At 41.7% G+C, this 27,375-nt stretch overlaps 1 protein-coding gene across 1 annotated transcript in view; it reads right to left on the bottom strand.

Moving 5' to 3' along the window:
• Positions 1-27,375, bottom strand: part of UTP20 (UTP20 small subunit processome component) — a 109,674-nt gene that overhangs the window by 2,481 nt on the left and 79,818 nt on the right. Inside the window, exons 41-60 of the mRNA XM_062203055.1 lie at positions 25,855-26,156; positions 24,404-24,543; positions 24,026-24,182; positions 21,968-22,066; positions 20,084-20,251; positions 17,950-18,116; positions 16,406-16,547; positions 14,819-14,935; positions 12,711-12,881; positions 12,359-12,490; positions 10,674-10,784; positions 9,398-9,477; positions 8,863-8,932; positions 8,550-8,732; positions 7,795-7,926; positions 6,531-6,663; positions 4,474-4,661; positions 2,971-3,042; positions 816-1,088; positions 461-587 (exon numbers count right to left, since the gene is read on the bottom strand). Coding sequence (XP_062059039.1) covers positions 461-587; positions 816-1,088; positions 2,971-3,042; positions 4,474-4,661; positions 6,531-6,663; positions 7,795-7,926; positions 8,550-8,732; positions 8,863-8,932; positions 9,398-9,477; positions 10,674-10,784; positions 12,359-12,490; positions 12,711-12,881; positions 14,819-14,935; positions 16,406-16,547; positions 17,950-18,116; positions 20,084-20,251; positions 21,968-22,066; positions 24,026-24,182; positions 24,404-24,543; positions 25,855-26,156 — 2,964 coding nt within the window. The remainder of the gene's footprint in view (positions 1-460; positions 588-815; positions 1,089-2,970; positions 3,043-4,473; positions 4,662-6,530; positions 6,664-7,794; positions 7,927-8,549; positions 8,733-8,862; positions 8,933-9,397; positions 9,478-10,673; positions 10,785-12,358; positions 12,491-12,710; positions 12,882-14,818; positions 14,936-16,405; positions 16,548-17,949; positions 18,117-20,083; positions 20,252-21,967; positions 22,067-24,025; positions 24,183-24,403; positions 24,544-25,854; positions 26,157-27,375) is intronic.

Genomic DNA, 27,375 nt, shown 5'->3' on the forward strand with positions numbered 1-27,375 from the left:
AAAGCTGCTGCCTGCAGTGCTGGCATCCCATATGGACAGCAGTTCGAGTCCTGGCTGCTCCACTTCCAATCCAGCTCTCTGCTATGGCCTGGGAAAGCAGAAGATGGCCCAAGTCCTTGGGCCCCTGCACCAGCATGGGAGACCCAGAGGAAGATCCTGGCTCCTGGCTCCGGATCAGCACAGCTCTAGCTGTTATGGCCATCTGGGGCGTGAACCAGTGGATGGAAGATCTCTTTCTCGCCTCTGCCTCTCTGTAACTCTGCCTTTCAAATAAATAAATAAATCTTTTAAAAAAAGAGGTCAAATATAATAGAAATAGAAATAAGCCTATGTATTTACTACTGATTATCCTGAAACCTCCCAAGTTTCCTTTCTTAAGCTCTGGCAGGGAGGGAGGACAGAAAGAAGGAAGCAGTCAGGAGAGAAGCAAGTATCCAGGGGAACAGAGGAGGAGGGTTACCTTGCTCTGAATAGGTGCTATTCAGTTCTCGAAACAAAGGAGCGATGATCATTGGGAGATATGGCTTCACTTTGTCTATCCCAAGATCCACTGCTACAGCGCCAAGGAACTTAAAGATGCACGTTCTCTGGAAGGAGAGATCACTTTCACTGGGACTGTTTCTCTAATACACAGTCTTTCCAACACACAGCCTTAGTTTAGGAAGCAGGGATGTCTGTCTGTCTGGGACAGATTTTATTATTGCTGCAGTTTAGTTCTAAAAGGTAAATTTCCTACAGACTTCAGACATCACTGACACCACTAAGATACTTTTTAAAAAATGACTCATTGCTATCACCCTGTGCCCTCGTCATACCTTTAAGGGGTTTCTAGGTGAATAAGCAGCTTCCAGTTTTGCCACCCGGGACAACTTCTGGATGAGCCACATCAGCGTGGCTGGCTTGCTGGGCTCTTCCCTCTCTTCTCTGTCACCCTCGGCCTTCTCTGCAGATGCTTTGTCCTCTTCTCCTGCCTCTGCGGCCCCACAGTCTTGTTCTTCCATGTCTTCTCTTACCTCACCTTGCTTATGTCCAGAATCAGGTTCCAGTAAATACAAGACTTTGGCTACGAACAACAAATTCTTAACAACCTTTAAAAAAAAGGAGGGGGAAGGTGGATTGGACTGTGATTTTGAAACAAGTGTGGCTCATTAGAGAGTAAGCTAAATTAGGTATTTTAGAATTAAAAAAATAAAACCAACTGGTATTACACTATTTTGATAATATACTTACGTTCTTCCTTAACACTGTGTCCAAACCTATTTCCACATAATTTTCATCTACCTGGTCTAGTTCTGTCCTTTAAGGCCATACAAAATAAGTAAACAATTTCTTTCTGGAATATCCATTTTTATTATAGAAGCAAGCTTTCAGCCCCACTTCCATTAAATTCCTTCGAAAATTATACATAAAAATAATTTCTATTTATTGAATGCTGATAGTTGCTTTATATATAACATTTTAATTCAACTTTAAAATATTCCTGTCACGTACAAATATCAGGAGTAAAACAAAGGCTCAGAGTTATTAATGACTCAATAATAAAAACAAAAAAGTAACTGGCCAGTCAGGTTTCTAAGGTCCTTAGAATTCAAGCCCAACTTCATAACCACTGAACTCTTCTCTTCTCAAATCCCATCTGATCCAGTTGGTTCAACAGTAGAGTGGACCGATTTTGGTCTTAACATGAAAGACTGATCTACTGAGTCCCTAACTCCATGATATCTGTAAATCTAAGATGTAAGTATTTCACACCCCTTATGTGAGAGGAAGACAAACCTGTTATGAGTTCTTTCATCATCTGGCTGCTCTACTAGATGTGCTGTGGGTCAAAAGTTCCCCCAAATGTAGTCAGAACTCCACACCCTATCCAAGGCTAGCTTGGCCATCAAGTTAGTGCCAGAATTTTAATTTCCTTCTTCTGGACACTTGGCCTCCATGAATACAGTTGAGGTTTGGAGGCCTTTTCCAAGCCCTATGGTAGCTACTTCACACTGTTCACTTACCCTAAGACCTATGATCAATTAAAATCCCCAATTTTTCTCATGCTGAGTTAATATTAGTAAATCTCTTCTCTATGGTTAAAATTGGTATCACCTGACCTCTGTCTACCCTGGAAGGATTTCTTTGACTCCCTTTGCCACCCAGTTCCTTCCTTGATCCTGCCACAGTGAATCATGTTGTAGCCTCAATGTAAAAACTGACAGCAATTTCAGTGTTTATGACATGCCACTTAAGGTCACTCTTTAGTTATAGCATTGACCTAATTTCTATTGTCCCTATCAGTCAATCTTTATTGCTCCATTTTGCTCATATGATTCATGAAGGATATGGTCAGGGGCCTTGCTCACATCCAGACACCAGAGCTGTGTCGGTTCAACTCCTAGCCTAACTGCTCTAGAAGAAGAGCAAGAAATCAAAGGGCCCAATTTACTTTCACCGTATTTTTAGAGGCCTTCTTCTCTATACATTTACTCATAGTTACATCTTATGACATCAAAATACATAAAAACTTTTAGTGATAAAATGATTTTTCTACATTTTTATTAAGTATGGACAATTCTCATACCACACTGTAATATGAATATGACTGTTTTTAACTTCCAGAGGTTAGGGAGGAAATTCAGTGTTATAGTTTAATAAGAAAATAATCACACAATTAATTTTCTTCAAAGCTTCAGTCACAATGTGGAACAGATATGCTAAGAGCAAAGAGGAAATGATTATCAGTCAGCTTACCAATGCATCCCTTTACTGGAGATTTTTAAATGGAGTCAAGTTATCCCAAAACAGACCCAAGAGTTGACTAAATACATGTGTATAACTGAACAGGAATGTGAATGTATGTCTGTATTTACTCTAATTCTCCAGGCATTAAAACATGTTGAAACAAAACAAAAACAAATGTAAGCCTATTCCTAGACTGTTAATAGTAAGACTCTTCTATTAAACTAGTTAGACCACAGTTCTTACCTGTTCTCCTAGAGACTGATCTAAGAACTTGGAATGCAACTGATGGCAAGAGGCTAGAGAGATACTTTTCATCTGTGAAAACAAAATAGACAATGGCAGACATAACATAGAACAGTTCAAGATTATTTTAAAAGACTAACCATAGGGGCTGGCATTGTGGCACAGTGTGTTAGGCTGCCTGTTGCAATGATAGCATCTCATACTGGAGTGCCTGGTTCAAGTCCTGGCTACTCAATTCCAATACAGCCCTCTTCTTACATGCCTTGAGAAGGCAGTGGATGAAGGCCCAAGTACTTGGGTCCCTGCCACCCAAGTGCAAGGTCTGGATGGAGTTCCTGGCTTCTGGCTTCAGCCTGGCCCAGCCCTGGCTATCATGGCCATTTAGGGAATAAACCAGTGAATGCAAGATCTCTCTCTCTCTTTTTCTCTGTCTGCCATTCAAAGAAAAAAAAAAATTAAATAAATTAAGGCCGGTGCCATGGCTTAACAGGCTAATCCTCCACCTTGCGGCGCCGGCACACCGGGTTCTAGTCCCAGTTGGGGCACTGGATTCTATTCCAGTTGCCCCTCTTCCAGGCCAGCTCTCTGCTATGGCCCGGGAAGGCAGTGGAGGATGGCCCAAGTGCTTGGGCCCTGCACCTGCATGGGAGACCAGGAGAAGCACCTGGCGCCTGGCTTCGGATCAGTGCGATGAGCCGGTGGCAGCGGCCATTGGAGGGTGAACCAACGCAAAAAGGAAGACCTTTCTCTCTGTCTCTCTCTTTCACTATCCACTCTGCCTGCCCAAAAATAAATAAATAAATAAATAAATAAATAAAATTAAAAAAAAAAAAAAAACTAACCATAATAACTAATCATCACACAACTGATATACTATATTTTGCTTTGAATGCAGAGATCTAAAGAAAAAGATTCTTGACCAGCAAGGATGAAGTTGCTTCTTTCTACCTTCCCTTAGCATTTCAGCTCATGGAATATTTTAGATACCCTAGGAATATTAATTCCTTATATTATAAGTAGAGCACTTAGCATCACTCCCTTGTTTTTCTTCCTCATTTCTTCCTTTCCATTCTCAGCTCATTCAGTATTTAGAGTTCCCTCTGGGAGCCAGACATTGTGCTGGGCTCTAGAAAGTCAGAGACAAATATAACTGGTCCCTTCCTAACATGTTCATGAACACATTCTCATTTAGTGACCAACAACGTTCTGAAGGAAGCAGGACAGACGGTTATTATTTTCCAAAGCTACTAAAGAAAGAAGATGGTCACAAGAAATGAGCAAATCTAAGTTTGACTACACTTATGATCTAAAAATTATCTTTGGCAAACCTTAGTCTTGGGGGTGACCCCATTCCAATTACTAACACTCCTGTTGATTCCCATGTCCAACAGTTGTTAGCTGGAAGACTTTCTCCCAAGGGCCAACCCTACAATAGTTAACATGAACCAGAAAGAAATTCCACAAAGGTCACCACGGAAACAAAAGGTTTTACAGAAATCTTACCTTCTGGTCAAGGTCACTTGTGAGGAACTGGATTGCCACAGGTTCTGAGTGTTTCTTTTTTGTCTTTTTGGCATGCCATTTTCGAACAAGCTCCTCTGGCTGACAAGAGGCAAAGAGCAATCCAAAAATCTGGGCTGCAGTGAGCCACACCCAGTTGTGTGGATGTCTCAGGTGAGAATGAACATGACCTAAGGGAATTGAAATGCATTCTCAGACATCTCAGGAGCTTTTTTGGTTCTTTGGTGGAAATCTAACTCACACATTCACTGAATAACTATTATGTGCCTCAAGGGAGAACCAAAGATAAATAAAATAGTTCCTACTTCCCAGAAGCTCAAAAGGAGGTAGAATTGGGATAGAGACATTGGAAACAACTACGAAACCAACTCTTAGCACGACAAATGACACTGAAGAGATACAAGTACCCTTAAATCAGACCAGTTCCATAAGGACTAGTTTCAGATTCAAGAGTGGCACTAACACATTTTCTGAAATGATTGATATACATATGTATTTAGATACACATTTGTGTCTAATAATTAGTGAAGCTTGTGGCTCCAAGTAGCTGTCTGGAAAACTATTATTTATTGAAGGCTTTCTATGTGCCAGACACAGGGCCAAGTGTATTACATATATTATATCATTTAGACGTCACACCAATTCCGTGAGGTTTGACCTGTCATTTCCACTTTACAGAGAGGAAAGTAATGTTCCAGGGAGGCTGAGTAATGTGCTAAGCTGGAGAGGGCCGAGCCAGTTCCACTCCTGATTCTTCATCATCAGGCTACAAGCTACTCTCTACCTGCCACACTTGGAAAGTTGAGGTGAAAAGTCTTAGACTGTGAGTGTTGAGGAACAGGAGAGATTAACCCTGTCATATCTCAGTTTTAGATTATGCTGTTCCGTTTCATGAACATGAACTTTTGTTCTACACAAACCTCTGCATAATCTGGCTGGCCATGCCTCAGTGAAGCCATAGCAGAGGAGGTCACCAGTGACCATACTATTTCTCATAGGCTCATGAGCTCTGGCTCTTTAAGAGGTGGGTACTTCAAGCATTTATTCTGATGTCCCTTTTCTGACCAATTAGAGTTGAGTATGTTAAATTAAACATTTTAGAGAATGCCATAGAAGTTTAAGTAAATTAGGCATATTTACATGATGAGTACTATGTAGTAAAGATATCTACTTGGGGCCAGCACTGTGGTATAGCGGGTAAGGCTGCTGCCTGCAGTGCCAGCATCACATATGGGTGCCAGTTCGAGTTCTAGCTGCTCCACTTCCTATACAGCTCTTTGCTATGGCCTAGGAAAAGCAGTAGAAGATGGCCCAAGTCTTTGGGCCCCTGCACCCACATGGGAGACCCGGAAGAAGCTCCTGGCTTCTGGCTTCGGATTGGCACAGCTCTGGCTGTTGCGGCCAACTGGAGAGTGAACCAGCAGATGGAAGACCTCTCTCTTTGCCTCTCTCTGTATATAACTCTTTCAAATTAATAAATAATTTTTTTTAAAAAGAAAGATATCTACTAAGTGTGTTCTAGTACAGTAGTAAACTTACTTAGGCACAGCAAACAGGATATGAAGTTTACACGTAACTAAGAAGCCTCTACAAAACTTGTGGCTAATTAAAGAAAGACTGGTTGGAAACAGAGGCCATGTACATCTATCAAATCATGACTGTGAACCATAAATACATATAATTTTTATTTGTTAATTATACTTTAGTAAAACTGTTTGAAGAAAGAGGAATAAATAAATAAAAGGAAAAATAAATATGTATATACAAACTATCCATGAATGGTAAGCAGGATTGAGAACTTTTTCCCTTCCTCTTATTATATAATGATTAATATTTTCTTGTATAAATGAAGTCATATATTCATATTACCTAAAGAGTAATACATATGGTTTTTTCCAGAATTTTCACTGTAAGCAGTCTGAAAGAACCTTGCAGATTTTTCTCAAGTGTTCTTATTCTAAGTTTCCAAATCTATTCTCAGCAACTCTATCATAACTAATGTGTTTGTTTTCAGATTTATATAAAAAGAAAACACTTACTCCAGATTTTACTCAAAGTCTCTGAGGGTTTGGTAAACTGAATAATGTTACATTCCTTGATGAGCTTGCTCATCAGTGTAAGAAAACTGAACAGCAGGCGATCTGCGGCTTTCTCTTCGGTCTCTTCCATGATCTAAGAGCAAGATGGGTGTAAATCAATGTAACTAACGGTGGAAACAAATGGAAAGCATCTGATGGACATTTTCATTGTAGCATGTAAAGTTACACCAGGGTTTCTGAACCTCAGCATCATTGGCATTTTAGATTGGATAATGCTTCGGTGGGCAGTGGAGGGCTGCTGCATGCACTGTGGGATGCTTAGCAGCATCCCTAGCGTCTCTGCCTAGTAGATGTCAGTGGCGCCCCCACCCCTAAGTTGTGATACCCAAAAATGTCTCTGGAGGGCTAGGTGTTTGGCCTAGCAATTAAGACATTGGTTGGGATGTCTACAAGCCTTATCAGAGCGCTTGGGTTTTAGTCTTAGCTCTGCTCATGATTCCAGCTTTTGCTGAAGCACCCTGGGAAGCAGCAGTGGCGACTCAAATGATTTGGATCCTGCCACCTTTGTGGGAGACTTGGATTTTGTTCTTGGCTCTTGCTTTGGCCTGGTCCAGTAGCTAGCTTTTGTAAGCATTTAGGGAATAAATGGAAGTGCTCTGTTTGCCTCTCTCTGTCCTTTTAATAAATAGATAAAATAATTTTAAAAAATTCAATGTAACAATTTTAAAAAGTCTCCAAATACTGCCAACTGTCCTTTGGGAGGTAAAACTGCCCAGGGAGAACTTTTGATTTTCATATATTATAATAAATACTTTAACTCTCATTTTTATTTATGTTTATTTAAAATGTATTTTTATTTATATTTCTTTTAAATGTAGAATGACAGAGACACAGACAGAAAGATTTTCTACCTGTGATTCGCTCTCAAATGCCCACAATTGCTAGGGCTGGACCAGACTGAAGCCAGGAGCCTGGAACTCCTTCTGGGTCTCCCACATGGCTGTCAGGAACCCAGGTACTACAGCCGTCATATGCTGCCTCCCAGTGTGTGCATTAGCAGAAAGCTGGGTCAGAAGTAGACCAGGACTCAAACTGAAGCATTCCATATGGGATGTTGGTTTTTAGGAGAAGTTTCAATTATAATGAATTTTTGCTTTTACCAATAAAGAACAATTTTTGAACACAGTAATATGCTATTAGCTATACCATCTTAAGTAAAACAATAAAAATCAGTAGAAGTTCTATTCTCTAGAGAAGTACTTACATCTTGAAAGTTCTCAGGATTAATTTCCCTTTCAATCACAGGAAGGACAGTTTTAAGCCTTCTCTCAAAATCAACACCTTCACTTTCCACAAACACACCACAGATTAAGGCAGCAAGCTGTCTATTCAGACTCTATCAAAAATAAACCATCACAAGACAGTGTTAGCACAGGTTGCGAGGCCATTCTGAAAATTGTTAAATGGAGGTAGATATTTTATTACCATTCAGGGATAATGAAACTTTTCTGATGTCAAAAATCAATAATATATGGAGCTTTGATGATCGACGTAAAAATGTGAAGAAATCTTCCCACCCAAGAATAATGTTTGTATGTGATTTTTTATTATTATCTACTGAGTACTTTAATACATGTTTTTCCCATTTTAATTTAAAAAGAAGTCTCATTTTACTCTTAAATTTTGTGGATATGCAACAAATAATCACAATGGAAGAAACAGATTGTTTATGGTCTACACAGATGGGCTACTGATGGTGGACACAGAGTCAGCAAGTAGACAGAATGACACAAATTATGTCTCAGAAACAAAAGAAGCAAATTGGAAATAAAGTTATCCACCAATAGGAACACAGGTGATTTTTATGTTACTTTCTATAACTTCTTACACTTCCTAAAACTTTAAATAAACTTATCTGGGATAAATTAATGCAACAATGTATGATATATCTTCTTATTTAAAGTATGAACACCAAAAGCCAAGTCTTGACACTGAACTATGAAGAAAAACACTGCTTACCTTTTTTGCTCCAAACCAGGAGGTGACCATTTCAAATAGCCAATCTTTTTTCTCAAGGCTGATTTTACTGAGTAAGGATTTGATGGTCATGGATGCCATCTTTTTGCACATGGCAGAGTCATCATTCACCACCATTAGACAAAGAGGAATAAAGAACACTCCACAGTTCTCGTGAAGAAGTCCCTGAAAGAACAGAGGTATTTACGACCACACTTGGGGGAGTTCCCACAGATGCTCTGACAAGGGGGCATGGAGGACTTCCTGGCCTCCGGGGCAGCACAGGTGAGCAGTCTGGCAGTGTGAGTCACGGTACCTGAGGGAATGTCTCAAAGAGATAGGCGATCATCTCCAAGGTGGACTCTCTCCCGGTCTCGTGTTCATAACTAGGGCAAGAACATCAGAGGGATATGTTAGGATTTCTAAGATTAACTAATAATTATTTTAAGAATTTAAAAATAATGGGTCAATGTGTCAGTTTATTGCATAAAAAATGAAAACTACTTTTATTTCCTTAATTTTAATCCTTGTGTGTTTCCATCAAGCTACTGCACAGTTTTAAATGCCATTTTGTTAAATTTTCAACATGCTACTACATGGATTGAATGACAATCAATGGTCAGACTAGATGGATTAAAAAGCAACCCACAGCACTCATATATAAATAAGAACACACAAGAACTCACATATGAAGCCCAGCACAATGCATGATAATCAAGCCCGAGTCATTCACAATATCCCTAGAGACTGTGCCTCTATGTTCAGGGTCTATCCTTTTCCCGACAGCTGCCCTATTAAAGGGAAAGAAGAAACAATACCCTTGCCCTGTATAGTTAATGGCTTATGCTTACTTCAGTTGAGCAAGCAAGAAGTCCAAGTTGGGTCTCAATTTGTCTCCCAGAGGATAGTCAAGAATGTATTTCAGAAAAACCTAGGAACAAAAGTCACACAGATGATTATTTGGGTCTCCTTTCTCTAGGATTTCTGTTTTCTAAGTTGCTTTCTGGGACACACCAGTATTTTACAAAAATCTTTCAAAAGAGTCATACATCAGGCTTTTCAATGGACACCAGCTAAGTCTGCCTGTGAAGTCAACATGATGGGTCCTCCTCTACATGTCCCACTGAGCCAAGTCCTGGCCCACCACTGGAAAGTCAGTCAAAGCTCTCTCACTGTCATGTTGAAGTTTATCTCTCTCTGACAGGTGATGGGGTGGACTAGTATGGACTACAGTTCAACCCCATTTCTCCCCCTGAGTAACTGTTAGAATATGGTGATTATATAATCAATAGTAATGAAAATAGCTAATGCATTTATTAAATCTCTTCTATGCACTAAGCACTATGTTACCATTTCTTGGTTAATTCTTATCATCCCCTTAGGAAGTAGCTGATACTATCTTATTAAATTAAATAGTGAGAGAATGAAATTGGCACAGAGAGGTTAAATATCTTGCTCATGTGACAAGGCCAGAATATTGTAATTCATCTGTGTCCAAAGCCTTCATTTTCAAGCCATTATCATCCTCCTCTTTATTAATAAACTATGAGAAGTAAAGCACATCATCAAACTTTCCAAGGTCTGCTCCTCCTCCAACTTAGGAATCCAACGAGGACACCGTTTCCTTTGAAGGAACTCACGAGCGGAGGGGGCCATAACCTGTGGAGTAGCAGCTAACCCTCTTTCTTCCTAATGGCAGTCAAGCAGTTTTTTCCCTGAAGGCTCGCTTGCTCCCTTCCACCCTGGCCTCCTCAGCAGCCCAATTACACCTGCAATGCCAAGTTCAGACTGCTCCCCTCTCTCACCTCACTCCCCTTCATTTAGCTCCCCAGGAAAGCTAAGTTCCTATGCACTGCAAGCCTCACCTTCCACAGTGCCTCCTGCCTGCCCCTCCACCTGGATGGCTAAGCCATGTTCTTCCTTCACATTTTGGCCGAGCTATTGTCAATCCTCAGGAAAACCTTCTCTGATCTCCTGAACTAAGGTGCCTGAGTTTTACAACAAAGCACCCACATGACCCCAAGAGCTCTTCAGAATTTATCCCATGTTGACTTCTCTAATCAAAAGTTGAGCAGACAAGGCAGGACTCTGGCCCTGCTGTGGTCCGACCAGGCTCTCTGTACAAACCTGTCTGCACTGGACTCTGGCAGGTTCGCTTTGTGCAGAAATAGCCAACTTGGATACTTTCCGCATGACATCATCAATCTCTGGGACCAACAACTTTCTTGATAAAATAGCCTAAAACATAAAAGAAAAAGATGTACTCATTTCATGTGTTTTAGAATACATGAAAGTTCAGCTGCCTTGATGTTAGAGCAATATCACTTATTTTATTACTTAATTTCAGAAATATACAGCTATTTAATCTTTTTTTTTTTTTTTGACAGGCAGAGTTAGACGGTGAGAGACAGACAGAGAAAGGTCTTCCTTCCGTTGGTTCATCCCCCAAATGGCCACTACGGCCGGCGCGCTGTGCCAATCTGAAGCCAGGAGCCAGGTGCTTCCAACTGGTCTCCCATGCGGGTGCAGGGCCCAAGCACTTGGGCCATCTTCCACTGCACTCCCAGGCCACAGCAGAGAGCTGGACTGGAAGAGGAGCAACTGGGATAGAACCGGTGCCCCAACTGGGACTAGAACCCGGGGTGCCAGCGCCATAGGAGGAGGATTAGCCTAGTGAGCTGCGGCGCTGGCCAGCTATTTAATCTTAAAAACAAAGAAACCGGGGCTGGCTCTGTGGTGAGTTGGTTAAGCCATGGCCTGCAGTGCCGGCATCCCATGTGGGCAGCAGTTCAAAATCAAAACCCCAAGAAGTCCCGGCAGCTCCACTTCCAATCCAACTCCTTGCTAATGGGCCTGGGAAAGTAGCAGAGGATGGCCCAAGTCCTGGGGCCTTGGCACCCATGTGGGAGACCTGAAAAAAATTCCTGGCTTCTGTCTGGCACAACCCTGGCTGTTGTGGCCATTTGAGGAGTGACTCAGTAGATGGAAGATCTCTCTGTCTCCCCTTCTTTGTCTCTGTAACTCTACCTTTCAAATAAATAAATAAATCTAAAAAACAAAAACATAACCCCAGAAAGCAAAAACAAACAAAAACACTGATATATCTATGTGTGTGATTCTCTCAAGTAAATAAATAAATAAAAAAGAAAAAATGGGGGGCGGTACTGTGGCAAAGTGGGTAAAGCTGCTGCCTGCAGTGCTGGCATCCCATATGGGTACCAGTTCGAGTCCTGGCTGCTCCACTTCCCATCCAGCTCTCTGCTATGGCCTGGGAAAGCAGCAGAAGATGGCCCAAGTCCTTGGGCCCCTGAACCTGCGTGGGAGATCCAGAAGAAGCTCCAGGGTCCTGGCTTCAGATCAGCGTAGCTCCAGCCATTTGGGGAGTGAACCTGCAGATGGAAGACTTCTCTCTCTCTTTGCCTCTGCCTCTTTGTAATTCTGCCTTTCAAACAAATAAATAAATCTTTAAGAAATGGGGTGGGAATTTGGCCAAGTAGCTAAGGCGCTGGTTAGGATGCCCATGTACCACACCGGACCACCTGAGTTCACTGCCTGACTCTGTTACTGTTTCTAGCTTCCTGCTAACGGAGACTCTGGGAGGCATCAGTGACGGCTCAAGTAGTTGGGTACCTGCCACTCTCTTGGGCGATTTGGATTGAGTTCCGGGCTCCTAGGTTTGGCCCTGGCCCAACTCTAGCCCTTGAGGGAATTTGGAACAAGCAGATAGGAGCTTCCTGTGCCTCTGAAAAACAATCTGTCATATGATGTGTGGCTTAGAAACTAAAAAAGCCAGTGTTCTGGTGATACTTTACCTTGAGAAGACCAAATGCAGTAGCTTGTCTTGAAGTGTCATAAATGTCCTCCTCAGCGTACGCCAGTAGAACTTGAAGCTGTTTTTCAGTTATATGGTACGACTTGACTTTCTTTACAAGGATGGTCACACACTGCAAGTTAAAACAGTGAAGTCATAGCCAGCACATTCTACGCATCAGATACAGTGAGGTAAGACTTAATACAGCAACACTATCCACACAAGATAGCAACTGCCTTAGCAAATTATCCTGGAGAAAACTTGGCCCAGGCCACAAAGGACAGTGGGGAAGACTAACTCTGATGTTAATTGTGGTCCTGGCTTTCTCTAAATGCAAAGTGAAGATGGCGCACCTTGAAGCAGTTGACCACCAGGTGGAAATTCTGACCCTTGGCAGCCCCAAGTTTTGCATAGTTCTTGAGCAAAAGGAAGAGGTGCTTCGTCAACTTTTCTGCTTTGGTTTCTATAGAAGGCAGAGGGAACCTCAAGACCCAGATTAGGCATTGTAAAGCGCCTGTGATCACCTGAAAAGACAAAACAATCAATGTATGAAGTGACAAATTCCAACAATTCAGGAGCTGAGGCTGCACAGACTCTACAGGTTATTGATTTGAATACATAAAATGCTTTGTACAGCCCACTCTGGAAGAACCATCGCCAAAGTGTAGTAAGTTTCTTATTCCCTGGTGTGGAAGAACTTAATGCTTATCCACAAGCCAAGTAAGGCAGATCATAAACAAGTAAGAAAAATTGCACACTTACCAGATTTTTAAACTGTGGGTAAGCAAATTGGATTGGCGGGCCAATTTTATAATTTTTTTTTTTTTAAATTCTAGATTGTAAATGAATTCTCTATTTCCTAGAGTGGTACTTCAATGTGATCCATTCTTCTTTTTTTTTTTTTTTTAAGATTTATTTATTTATTTCAAAGTCAGAGTTACACAGAGAGAGGAGAAGCAGAGAGAGAGAGAGAGAGAGAGAGAGTGTCTCCCATCCGATGGTTCACTTCCCAACTGGCCACAATGGCCGGAGCTGTGCTGATCCAAAGCCAGGGGTCAGGAGCCTCTTCTGGGTCTCCCATGCGGGTGCAGGGGCCCAAGCACTTGGGCCATCTTTTACTGCTTTCCCAGGCATAGCAGGGAGCTGGATTGGAAGAGGAGCAGCCAGGACTAGAACTGGCGCCCATATGGGATGCTGGTACCTCAGGCCAGGGCATTAACCCACTGCACCACAGCGCTGGCCCCTTCAATGTGATCCATTCTTTCTCAACTTGTATTTTGATAAAAGGTACTCTACTGGGTATTATAAAGGTGAAGATAAGGATACTACTTCCGCATTTAGGAAGTAGGTAGCTCAGAAATTAAGCCTGGGAACCATTAACCATCATTTTAATATAGTTAATTGCTATACAAAGCACATGGGAAAGTATGCTGGGACCATGTGATTGCATAGAGAATCACTGAACCTCTGCGGCCAAGCCTTAGAGATCACCTAGTCAGCTCTCTACAGTGTAGCCCCTCCCACTCTGGTTGCTGTGATGGCCTCCTTGGCTTGGATTAGATGAAGCTGCAGAGGCAACAGCAGGGGAGTCAGAAAGACCTGGTCTTATATCCTAGCTGTGCCACTGATTACCTGTTGACTGTAGAGATGGTACTTAACCCCTCAGCACTTTTATCTGTAAAATAGGTGACGTGACAAGTGGAAGATGTGTAGTCTTTGGAATCTAATGGACTTGGTTTATATCCTAGATCTATGACGTGGTCCTAGCCCTAGTTTTCTAATCTATAAAATAGAAACATTAAGAATGTGTTCCTGGGGTCAGCGTTGTGGCATGGCAGGTAAAGCCACCACCTGCAATGCCGGCTTCCCATATGGCTGCTCCATTTCCCATCAAGCTCCATGCTAATGTCTGGGGAAAGCAGCTGAAGATGGCCATGTGTTTGGACCCTGCCACACGTGCAGGAGACCCAGATGAAGCTCTTGGTTCCTGACTTTGGCTGGTCCAGTGATGTCTGCTGTAGCTATCTGGGGAGTGAACCAGTGGACAAAAGATCTCTCTCTCTCTCTCTTTCCCCTACTACCCCCCATATAATTTTGACTTCCAAATAAAGAAAGAAAGGAAAAAACAGTGCATGTCTCAGGGGTTGTTGAGAGGATTAGAGATAACATCTTAAGGATTCATAGCATGGAGTAGTGACAATGGTGATAACAATGATTACTGGCATGGGGACACCACTGACACTCAAAGTTGTGAGGATCAAATGAGATAATTAATATCCCTAGAAAGGCTTTTGTAATTGTTGCTGGCAATCCAAACAGGATTATAATTAATGTAGGGAACAGTGGTGGTTCAGCATGTGAAAATCCCTTTAAAAAATCCAAACACCTCTTGAAACAAGGTTTAGAAGTAAGTTCTAGGTATTCTGCATGACACAGCTCTTGTGAAGAAACTGATGCTCACCTTCACGTCCATGGAACCCAGGCAGTCGATAAGGAGCGCCACAAAAGGATCCAACATTTCCAGGGCATGTTCACACGAAGACTTGATCTTGGAGGTCTTTAGACTCAGATGTAACAGCTAAAAGGTTTGACAGAGATATTTCACTGAAGTTGCCCATAAGACCAAATGCACTAGGTAAATGTGAAATGATTTTAGGAGATAAACAAGAAATGTTAAAACGCTTCTATCTAAAATGACAAAAACTTTAAAAAAGAAACTGCCTGGGATTATCGGTGAGCCAAGAAGGCGACTGAGATGCTAAGTTCCTTTACCAAATGTTTACTCAGAGTCTACCATGATCCCAGGCAGCAGCTTACAAGCAGGACACAGGAACAGCCAATTGACATGGTCACTGTCTTGATAGAAGTTAGCCAGACTCAAAGGAAACAACTGGGGCTGGCGCTGTGGCGTAGTGAATAAAGCTACTGCCTACAAGTGCTGGCATCCCATATGGGCACTGGTTCGAGTCCTGGCTGCTCCACTTCTGATCCATCTTCCTGTGCCTGGGAAAGCAGTGGAAGATAGCCTAAGTCCTTGGGCCCCTGCACCCATGTGGGAAACCTGGAAGAAGCTCCTGGCTCTTGGCTTCGGACTGGCCCAGCTCCAGCTGTTGTGGCCATTCGGGAGTGAACCAGCGGATGGAGGATCACTTGCTCGCTCTCTCTCTGCCTCTGCTTCTCTTTAACTCTGACTTTCAAATAAATAAATAAATCTTAAAAAAAAAAAAAAAAGAAACAACTAAGTGTAAATGCTGGGTGCTTTTGGGAAGAGTGGTGGGGAGGTCCTGGGGTAGGGAAGTGTATGATAACTTTGCAGAACTGAAGGGCAGCCAGCTGGCTACACGGTGTGTTGCAGGGGCACAATGTGGGGCTAGATAGACCCTGCTGTCCAAAGGAAGGGCTGGGATCTCTCCTAGGGAAAACAGGAGCCAGAGGACATAAAACCATCATATTTGCGTTTTGAAAAGCTTCCCATCTTTTAAAAATACTCAGTCTTTTAGGGAGCCTCCTGAGCAAGGCAGTACAGAAATCCTAACAAATACTGTATCAGAATCATTAATTCCAAGAGAGTTAAGCACTGGAAGAGATACATAGTAAATGGACCAATGAACCTTTAAAACAATTCTAGGGGCCAGTGCTGTGACGTAGCAGGTAAAGCCGTCGCCTGAAGGGCCAGCATCCCATATGGGCGCTGGTTTGAGTCCTGGTTATTCCAATGCCAATCCATCTCTCTGCTATGGCCTGGGAAAGCAGAAGATGGCCCAAGTCCATAGGCTCCTGCACCTGCATGGGAGACCTGGAAGAAACTCCTGGCTCCTGGCTTCAGATCAGTGCAGCCATTGTGGCCATCTGGGCAGTGAACCAATGCATTGAAGACTTCTTTCCCTCTCTCTCTGACTCTGCCTCTCTGTAACTCTTTCAAATAAACAAAATAAATCTTAAAAATAAGGCATTTCCAGTGGAAATGTGCATTACTGGTTAATTCCACAGAGGACTAAAAGGTACACAGTCCCGGAAGGCAGCAGATCTCTTTAATGCTAATTCTTACCCGAAGCCCAGACTCAATAAATATGTGCATGTTGGTTTTCCTGCTCACAACAGCTTTTGGTCCACCTCGAACCGGAGTCGGTGGAAGCAGAAGGCAGCTCTGGGGTGGCAGGCGTGGATCTGGTGCAGGGGGTGCTGGATTTCTGTCAATCACAATGGAATGAAAATAGCAGGAAGAACACTGTCAGCTGAATTTCAAGAAGCTACGGTGGCTCTGCATGGTGACAGGAGCCCAGCACTTCTTCACGTGCTGCTTAACCCTCCTTAACCACAAGGCACAGAGAGATTATTAAGTTGGTGATCGAGGTTACTAGATTAACATACAAAAACAGATGTCAGATTGAAAGACCTACATCTAAACTAAGATGAACAAGACATTCCCTTTGTCTGCTTTCTGAAAACAAATATTAAGAAGTCTCTTTTAGAACACTGAAGCAAAATCCAAAGGAAGTTTACTAATACTTAAGGTATTTAAAACTCTTCAAGGTCTAAATCTCTGTTTAATTAGAATAAGAGATATATATTTAAAGTCTATCCTAAAAGTAAAAATGGTAAGAGAAGGGGACGGTGTTGTGGTGTAGAGTGTAAAGCCATCGCCTGTAACATCAGCATCCCATTTGGGCGCTGGTTTGTGTCCCAGCTGCTCCACTTCCAATCCAGCTTCCTGCTAATGGCCTGGGAAAAGCAGTGGAAGATGGCCCAAGTGTCTGGACCCTGTCACCCACATGGGAGATCCGGATGAAGCTCCTGGCTCCAGGCTTCAGCCTGGCCCAGCCCTGGCTGTTGCCACCATCTGGGAAGTGAACCAGTAGATGAAAGATCAATTTCTTTCTCTCTCTCCTAAAATAAATAAATCTTTTAAAAAACAGATGGTAAAAGAAAAATACCCAAATTGGCTGCTGTCACAACTACTTCATTCATAAGAGAGACAATCTCATGTTAAAACGTATCATACCAGGGCCAGCACTATGGTGCAGTGAGTTAACGCCCTGGCCTGAAGCGCTGGCAGCCCATATGGGCACCGGTTCAAGAACCAGCTGCTCCACTTCCGATCTAGCTCTCTGCTTTGGCATGGGAAAGCAGTAGAAGATGGCCCAAGAGCTTGGGCCCCTGCACCTGCGTCGGAGACCTGGAAGAAGCTCCTGGCTCCTGGCTTCGGATTGGCGCAGCTTCAGCCATTGCGGGCCCCTGTATCCGTGTGGGAGATCTGGTAAAAGCTCCTGGCTCCTGGCTTTGGATCAGCACAGTTCTGACCATTGCAGCCAATTGGGGAGTGAACCATTGGATGGAAGACCACTTCTCTCTATCTGCCTCTCCTCTCTCTGTGTAACTCTTTCAAATAAATAAATAAATAAATCTTTGAAAAAAAATGTATCATACCACAAAATAGTACCACCTTGTAACTCAGATGAACATAATTTTTAACCTAAAGCAAATGACTAAATTAACTCACTTAAGAGGAAGTAAGAAAATAAAATAAATAAGTAAATCAGAAATAAGCACCTAAAGGCAGTTTAGGTTTTCTTTCTTTTGCCCCAAACTTACTTTTCTTTCTCTGTTAACAGGGGAAGATTTTCACTGACCAAACCGTAACTGAGCAATAGAATAGCTTCTGCCGTCATTTCCTGATTTACAATCAATCCTGCTATGATTCGGCGTAAGGTTTCATGAACTTTGCGGGCCAGTTTTAAGCTCGTGGTATTTTGTAAGATCTAAAGGCAAAGAGAAGCATTATGGTGATGGAACACAGAATGCATTTTGATTTGTTTTACTGGCAGTTTTCTTTCATAACATATGTAATAAATGTTTGTGCTTTCCAATAAATGTGTTTTTTTCTAATTTAAAAAAGTCCATTCTTCATGAAATTTTCAAATACAGATAAAACATATAAAGTAAGTGACCCATAACCTCAGCCTTGAGACAGGAAGTGAGCACTGTGGCTCTGTGCTCCTCTCACTCTCTCCCTGCACCCTGTCCGTGGGACCTCAGGACACACAGCCCAGACCTGAAGCAAGGCTTCTCAGACATCAAGCCTCCTAGAGTATTAAATGAGGTGACTTGGATGAAGTGCTGCAATGGCTAAACATCAGGGTTTGCTATTAGCTTTGGGCCAAATCAGAGGAACTTAAAGGGAATTCAGGATCATCAACCTCAGCAAGACAATCGGCACTTCACAATGATTACACTGCATCAGACATAGTATTAATAATTTTCATTACCTTAGAGATTCCATAATATACAAATATATGTGTGTTGTTCTGGTAGCTGTTTTTCATGCTCAAAATACACCTAACATTTCCTAGATCAGGCTCAGATAAAACTGAATTCATTCTCAGAACAACTAGAGAGTTTGTCTAGCAGTTAAAAACATTTGAACTCAGAGTAATTCACATCATTAGAATAGTGCTTATGGGGTGGGTGTTTGGTACAACAGTTAGGGATGCTCACATCCCTTATCGGAGTGCCTGGCTCTGCTTCCAGTTTCAGCTTCCTGATACACACTCTGGGAGGCAGGTGATGGCTCAAGTACATGGATTCCTGTCATTCATGTGGGAGACCAGGCCTGAGTTCTGGGCTACTGGCTAGCTCTGGTTATTGTGGGCATTTGAGAGTGAACCATTAGATGGAAGATCTTTCTCTCTGCCTTTCAAATAAAAATGAAAAACGATAAAATAATTTAAAGGAAGGAATGGTGTTTTTTAACTCGTTTTAGTACACAGAATTGTATAAAAAGAATTAATATCATTTATTGAGTGTCTGCCCCTGCAAGAGGCACAGAAAATGATAGGAAGGTGGGTAAATGATAGTCCCTGCTCTCTATAAAGCAGAATTAAACAGTGGAAAGGCTGTAAGCTAAGGATCTGGAGCTAAATCCTAATCCTAAGCCTCATCTGTAAAATTCAGGTATCATCGACCTCGTTGGATAGTTGTGCAGATGAGAAGAGACAATATATCACTGTTTGGAACATCATATATATATTCAATAAATGTCCTCTTGGCCATCTGGGAGCAGTAGTGTGATCCCAATGGCTAGGTTCTTAGGTACTAACTTGATCCAGCTATAGCTTCCACAGGTACTTAGGTTTTTATTGCCTTTCCTTGCACATCTGCTGGTTCACATCAGGCACTAAGACTCTTACATTAAAGAATCTGACTCAGGTCTGCCACTTAGTGGCCATCTGGTACTGGTGGCCTTAGCATCAAAGAAAATCACGGGCGATCAGTACTGCTAGTCCCTTGGTATCTGTCAGGATTTGGATTCAAGAGCCTTGTGGACACCAAAAAACTCAGTAGTTGCTCAAGTCTGTTATAGAAAAATGATGCAGTAGTTTCATACAAGAGGGCATGGAAAATTCACACTGTCTTCTCACTGCATTTCTCACAAAATTTTTGAAGTCCCCTTATATAACCTACACACATCTCTCAAACACTTGAAATCATCTCTAGATTACTCATAACACATAATACAATGTAAATGCTCTGTAAATATTTGTTATACTGTGTTATTTAGGGAATGATAAGAAAAAAGTCTGTACATGCTCAACACAGATATAAATTTTTTTCCCCAAAATTTTCAATGTGGAACGCCTGGATACACAGAAGGCTGGCTACAAAGCTTGTTTTAGGAGCTTATGATTTGCTAATGTTCAGATTCCCTGTATCACATTCAAGTCCTTACCTCTTTTAATGGAAGAATGAGCTTTGTAACTTGATCTTTTCCTACGAACTTTCCCAGGATTTCATAGGAATCGTAACTCTTGCTTCTCCGTGCCTCCATGACTTTAGAGAGGATCTGCTTTACTTCCTTCTCTTCAGCAACGGCACCAAACAACTCATGGTTAAAAATCTTGGGGGAAGCAAAGACAAATGGTCATTATGCACACTCAGCAAGATGCGCCAACACAGGCAATCTTTGACAAAAGCACTGGCATGTCCAAATCAATGGAAAGTGAGGTGGACTAGACTAAATGGGATGGTAGGAGTTTTTATTAAATTTCTCTTGTTTTCAATGCAGGTTGGGGATTAACTACTAGAAAAGAAACACATAGAGAAATGAAGGTTGATACTAATGGGAAACAAAAGAAAAATATTTCATAGACACCTGAGAGTACTTCAAAAAGTTCATGGAAAATGGAATTAAGAGGTAAGTTTATTTTCAGGCAAAAAAATTTCTGAAATTTATGCATATGAGGGAGTCCACAAAAAGTTCATGGAAAATGTGTTTTATGAAAAAACTAAGATTGCAAACTTTTCTTACACCAGAATTTACTTATTGATTCCATTTTTCCATGAACTTTAAAAACTTTATTTTTATTTATTTGAAAGAGTGACAAAGAGACATCTTCCATCTGCTGGATCACTCCCCAAATGCCTGCAACAGCTGGGGCTGGGCCAGAGTGAAGCCAGGAGGTAGGAATTCCATTCAAGTCTTTCTTGTGAGTGGAAGGGACCCAAGGACTTGGACCACTGTCTGGTGACTCTGAGGGTGTGCATTAGTGGAAAGTTGTATTAGAAGTGGGGTTGCTGCGACCCAAAGTAAGCACACCAACACTGGATATGGTTGTCCCAAGTGGCAGCAGCTTAACCTGCTATGCTGTGAGACTTTTCAAATCCCCTCATACATATAAAATTGCATAACTGCACAGCAGATTCTTTTTGGATAATACCAAAGAGTAGCTTAATTTCCCCTCAAGAAATTCTACTTGCAACTTAATTATCAAAAGTAATGTAAATATTAATATCAAGATACAAAATACTAGCGTGTAGGTTTCTTTTTAATAAATTTAGCAAAAGGTTATGTGGAAAAATTATTCTCCTCCTAATCAATCCCTCCAATTATCACATTACCCAATTTAAAAAGTTGATCACCAATTTTTCACTCTTCTAAATAGAGCTCAGGGGAACACATTTTTACCTAAATCCCATACCACATCTCTGATTATTCCTTTAACAGACTCTTGGAAGAGACTTAAACATTTTTGCTTATTTCAAAAGCTCTTGGGGCTGACGCTGTGGCATAGCAGGTAAAGCTGCCATCTGCAGTGCCGGCATCTCATATAGGTACTAGTTTAAGTCCTGGCTGCTCCACTTCCAATCCAGCTCTCTGCTATGGCCTGCTAAAGCAGAAGATGGCCCAAGTGCTTGGGTCCCTGTACCCATGTGGGAGACCCAGAAGCTCCAGGCTCCTGGCTTTGGATCAGCCAAGCTCCAACAGTTGCAGCCATTTGGGGAGTAAACCAGCAGATGGGAGACCTCTCTCTCTCTCTCTCTGCCTCTGTCTCTCTGTAACTCTGCCTTTCAAATAAATAAATAAATCTTAAAAAAAAAAAAGCTCTTGATACAAAATATCAACTTTCTTTCCAGACAGATTACACCATTTTATAATTTATTAGCACTGGCAGAGTGCTCATTTCCTTTGAGCCTTAGTTTTTTAAAGCTTTACCAATCTAAAAGATAAGAGTATGTTGTTTTCATTTTTATAACTACTATTATTTCTTATTTTGTCAACTTTTTGCATCTTTTGCTACGTAAGAAAAAACTGGAATTCCTTTGTAAATCTTACCTCAATCATTATATCCAAACAAGAATCTAAATCCCCAACTTGGAGCTTGTTGGTGAGGTTTTGCAGCAACATGTAAACAGTGAAAGTTAGCACATGGACCTAAAATGAGAAGTATGGTAAACATATGAATGATTAAGAACAGCACACTAAAAAAATACACTATCTATACAGCACTGCAAAGGAGCACTTAAGAGTTCCTATGTCTGCTACTGCTTGGAGAGGCTTTCACCAATGACACGTACTTCCACCACCACCTAAAATCCTGGAAGCAAATGATCACTTTGTACAAAGGACATTCAGAAACATATTACCATGTTTACCATGGATCACCGTGACTACACCAGGGCAGTGGTTTATAAGAAAGGCTCAAGTGTCTTGAAAAACCAGCCGTGAGATAAGATGCTTGCCTGTGCTGAATGCAATAAAAACTAGGATAGAAAGTGGTGTGAAGGAAACAAGTATGATGTCTAATAAAAATAACTGCTGTGGGCTTTACCTAAGTTTTAAAAAGTTTTTTAATTGGTTGGCCAAGGTGAAGAGTGACACTTGAAGAATAAAATTTTGGTAGTGTGTACATGGCTAATACTAAAATTCAAACTAGTTGTTCTCTCAGCTCTATTTCAGCTATTTCAATGAATTATGAGATAGACTTGAAGAACAGGTGACTGGAGAAAAGAGGGCTAACTGGGTGCTCCTTAAAATGTGCAAATAAATCCTGAAGGACAGAGATGCACTGCACTCATCCCTGTATCCCACTGCCTAACGGCGCCTCACATGAAGTAGCCATGAACCAAGTGCCGGCTCTAAGAAGAAAATAAAGATGGACATTGACGGGGCTCTGGTTCCAGCTGTAAGATGGAGAAAGCACACTCTACGCTGTCCCCAGGATGGTGATTCAAAAGGAATGGGTCAGTAACCTTGAGGACAGACTGATAGAAATTACCTGAGCTGAATAACAGAAAGAAGACTGTACAAAAACAAAACAAAAAGACAAACATGCAGAGAGCCTCAGGGGCTAGTGTGAAAAAAACAAAAGATCTAACATTGATTTAACTGGAGTCCCAAGAGAAAGAGAGCAGGACAGAACAAGTATTTGAAAAAAAACAAAAAAACAAAAAAACAAAAAAACACTGGCTGAATATCTCTCAGGTTTGGTTACAAAGTATAGCAAACCCCAAACAGGGTCCACCCAAGAAATCCACAAACACATCACCATCGAGCTGCTGACAAATAGAGAAAAAGTCTTTAAACCAGCCAGAGAATACCACATTACTTAAAAGGGGACAACACATTGAATAATTCATTTCTGAAGTGGTAAGGCAGTTAAGTGTGAGAATGGCAATCCCTGGAGCGACTGCTAAAACCACACAGAGGGAGACAATCAAAATGAACACTGACCTGCTCGTGTGCTAGACTTAGGACCTATGGATTAGGATCTTGCCTATCAACAAACTATAATGTATAAGGTAAAGCTAACTAGCAGGAGTCTGGGCTGAGCTCTTGAGAACAAGCCACAGTGTTCCTCAAGGTTAAGTCACCTGGGGACCTCACCAAAATGTACTTCCTGTCAGATCCCTCAATTTCTAACAACTCCCTGACGCTGCTTGTCCAGGGCCCACACAGGGAGCAGGGAGGGGCTGACAGCCATGCAGCCACTCAGGGGTTTTATATCCTGCCAGGTGCTCTTATTGTTTTTATTATTTATATATTTCAACTCTTAAACAAATGTGTGTGATTTTATCCTTAATATGTGTGGAAATATGTCCAACATACATTAAATAATTTTTTTTTTTACCAAGAATTCAGAGAATACAAAACTTAAAATCAAGTAATTTGGGTTATGTAACCCAGGCCTGTAAGATCTTAAAAAAAAAAATCGGAAATAGGGACTTCTGTACAACTAATGTCTAATGTTAATCAGAATTATTTGAATTCTGCTGCCTATTCTCTCAGTGGATCTTTACTGAAGACAGGCCCAAAGCACCATGACTTCGAGTGTTCACCTGGAAATATTTGAACTCCAACCCGAGCTGAATAAGAAGCACAGGACACATTTACCTGATACCCACGAACAAGGGTGGTCTGTAATTCCTTTAAGACATACTGTAGAAAGTGCATCCCCAGATCCTCTATTATTTTTGCCAGAGTGCTGCGTGCAATGTCTCTGATTTCTTGTGCTCTGTTCTTGAGGAGGGCACACACTTTCAGCAAAATACTAGGAAATGAGAGGGTGAAAACAACCACTCAATAAACAGTAGCAACAGGAAAATATCATTTTGCCTCTTAATTATTAATAACCCAAATTTCCCAGTTAGGATTCTAAATCACAGCAAATTGTATTTTGCTTCCCAATAAATGGATTCAGGATTCAAGTCAGGAAGGAAAGAACCAATTTTCCCTTTTCACTGAACTCTTCCAATTTGCTACACAACAGACCTTGGCAGGTTGGCTTCCATAACTTCTTTTGGAAGGGAGTGCATTAGCTTAACCATGGCAAAAGCTAAAGGAACTCGAACCACTTCCTCGTCATTCACCACCTTTGACTTGATGAGCTTATGTTCTTCTTCCCTTTTAGTCTGTAAGAAAAATCTAGGTGAAACTAAAATAAATATAACCGATTAAGGACTTAACAAACACTGTAATCTTGGATTTGAAAGACATGCTCTTTTTGTATATCTTAAGCCCATTTCTAAGTTTCGTATCTGTTAAAAAACTAAAGGTATAATTTGAGAATAAATCTCTAAAAATTGTAAAAAGACCAGGACAGAGAATGTTCTACCTTTCAAAGAAACATCTAGAAAAAAATAAAGCCTAATTTTTACTGACTTGGGTTGAGACCATAGTGAAACATATACAACTTGCATAAAACTTATCTTGATTGGCACTTTCAAGTGTTCGAATAATATTGCTGGTACATAAGACTTACAGTGCCTCAAATAAAGGTTATCTACACATACACAAAATGACCATGTCAATATTTTACACCAGTGGCTGGCAAAGTTTTTTTCTATAAAGGGCCTGATAATGCTATTTTTGGCTTCAGGTTTTCTAGTAAAGCCACTCATCTCTGCTGTTTTAACACAAAAGCAGAATTCAACAATTTGTAAATGATTGGGTGTAAGCAACTGTGTTCCATTAAAACTTTATTTGCAAAAACAGGCTGCAGCTGGTGGGCAGTTTGCTGACCCATATCTTATAGGGAGGAAAGGCTCTGGCTTCATGAGACTGCGCTGCCAAATGCTACCCCTATTATTCAGGGGAAAGATGAAGTTTGAATAGTAAAGTGGCCAAGGAGTAGAAAAGGGAAATATATTGATTTTTAATATAGTTTTAGGAAATGTGCCATCTGACAGTGTACTTCAGAGATGCAGGGGCATTTATCAGTCGTAACAAAATACAGTGAGGGATGGGGCCGGCGCTGTGGCGCAGCGGGTTAACGCTCTGGCCTGAAGTGCTGGCATCCCATATGGGTGCCGGTTTGAGGCCCGGCTGCTCCACTTCCATCCAGCTCTTACGGCCTGGGAAAGCAGTAGAGGATGGCCCAAAGTCCTTGGGCCCCTGCACCCACGTGGGAGACCTGGAGGAAGCTCCTGGCTTCTGGCTTTGGATCGGCGCAGCTCCAGCCATTGTGGCCAATTGGGGAGTGATTCATCGGATGGATAGACCTCTCTATGTAACTCTGACTTTCAAAAAAAAATCACAGTGAGGGAGCATTCCTGCCTAACAGTAGCAGGCAAGGAGCTTGATGCTGATAAGGGAGGTGAATCATGAAATGTTGGGATAAAGGGAGACCTAGAGGTTGAAGTCAACCAGTAACCAACAGGAATCTCGGTCTGACAGGGTCCCCCACTGCCTGAGTTCACACAGGGCCCAAACAGACGCATTACCGTGGATGCGAGGCATTTATGCAGCCTGGGTAGGATCTCCCCAGTTATAGTGGTTTGGATATTTTTAATTGTTCTTTCCAATTCTTCCTTATTCCGAGGGAGGAAAGAGACAGACTTAGCGGTGCACTCTGATTCCTTAGGTGCTGTCCCTTCTGAATCTGCTGGTTCAAGGTTCCCTGGCTCTCTTTCGTCATCTGACAAACTCGTGCGTGTCATTTCCTTCTCTCCTTCATCCGTGTTTTCTAGCTCCATGGCCTCATGCTCTGGTAACTCAGTCAATTCTGTTGTGTCTATGTTTACACCTGGAACCAAAACAGGAAAACACACTTGTGATCATGGTCTATTCCACTTGCACCCAATACCCAATATAAACTATCTAATCACCAACCACAGGCAGGCACGGTTATGTGCTGGGGAAATGGCAATGTATGAAGGGCTATGGTTTTTGCTTTCTTGCAGGGGTGGGAAACGTCTGGGCCACAGGCCATATAAGGCCTGCAGAATCATTTGGCCTAGCCCTGCGAAGGCAACCACAGGCAGGACTCAAAAATTCAGTAAGTCTATAGTAAGCTAATTTTAAAGCTGAAAATCTCCAATGGCCCACAAATGATGTTATAAATATCCAAAGGGCCCTCGGCAGAAAAAGGTTCCCCACCCCTGGTTTAGAGTCTCATAAGGAACTGGATCAAGGAAACTGGTAGTTATAAAGTTTCCACAGCACTGTGGTTGGGGCTTTTAAAGCAAAATCAACACTCTTGAGTGTGAAAATCATAATGGAAGCCAAGAGTTTTTACGTAGAAATTTCTAATTCTAGGATTCATCTTAAGCAAAATGAGGCAGCACAGTACTATAGGGCAAGTCCAGATTTGAATGGCTAACAAACCACATATTCAGTCAATTAAACCCCAGCGGGCTTTGGCTTCATCAGAAAAATGGAGATGGTGCCTACCTTGTAAAGCTGTTGGGATGATTAAATGAAATAAAGTTTATAATTGCCTAAAATACATGTCTGGTTCTTCACTGAGCTTAAGAAAAAGGTAGTTATTAGTCTGTATTTACTGACAGTGTAGCTTTGGGAAAGTTATCTTACATCTTCAGACCTCAGCTTCTCACATCAGAACTATTGGGTAGGGCTGGTATTGTGGCAGAGCATGTTAAGTCACCACAATGATGCTGGAGTCCCATAATGGCACTGGTTCGAATCGCAGCTGCTCCACTTCTGATCTAGCTCCCTGCTGCTGTGCCTGAGAAAGCAGTGGGGGATGGCCTATGTGATTGGGTACCTGTACCCTGGTCCAGCCCCAGTCAATTGTGGCCATCTGTGGAATGAACTAGATAGAAGATCTCTGTCTCTCTTCCTCTCTCTCTATAATTCTGCCTTTCACATAAATAAACAACAACAAAACTAGGGGTTACTAATACTAAGGTTCTTATGAGGACAAATGAGGTAATGTTTATAAAAATGCGGCCCACAGAAGGTGATCTATAAATGGTCTAAACTTCATTATCCTCTGTATTACT

The sequence above is a fragment of the Lepus europaeus genome, chromosome 10 (assembly GCF_033115175.1).
Source record: "Lepus europaeus isolate LE1 chromosome 10, mLepTim1.pri, whole genome shotgun sequence".
Taxonomy (NCBI): Eukaryota; Metazoa; Chordata; class Mammalia; order Lagomorpha; family Leporidae; genus Lepus; species Lepus europaeus.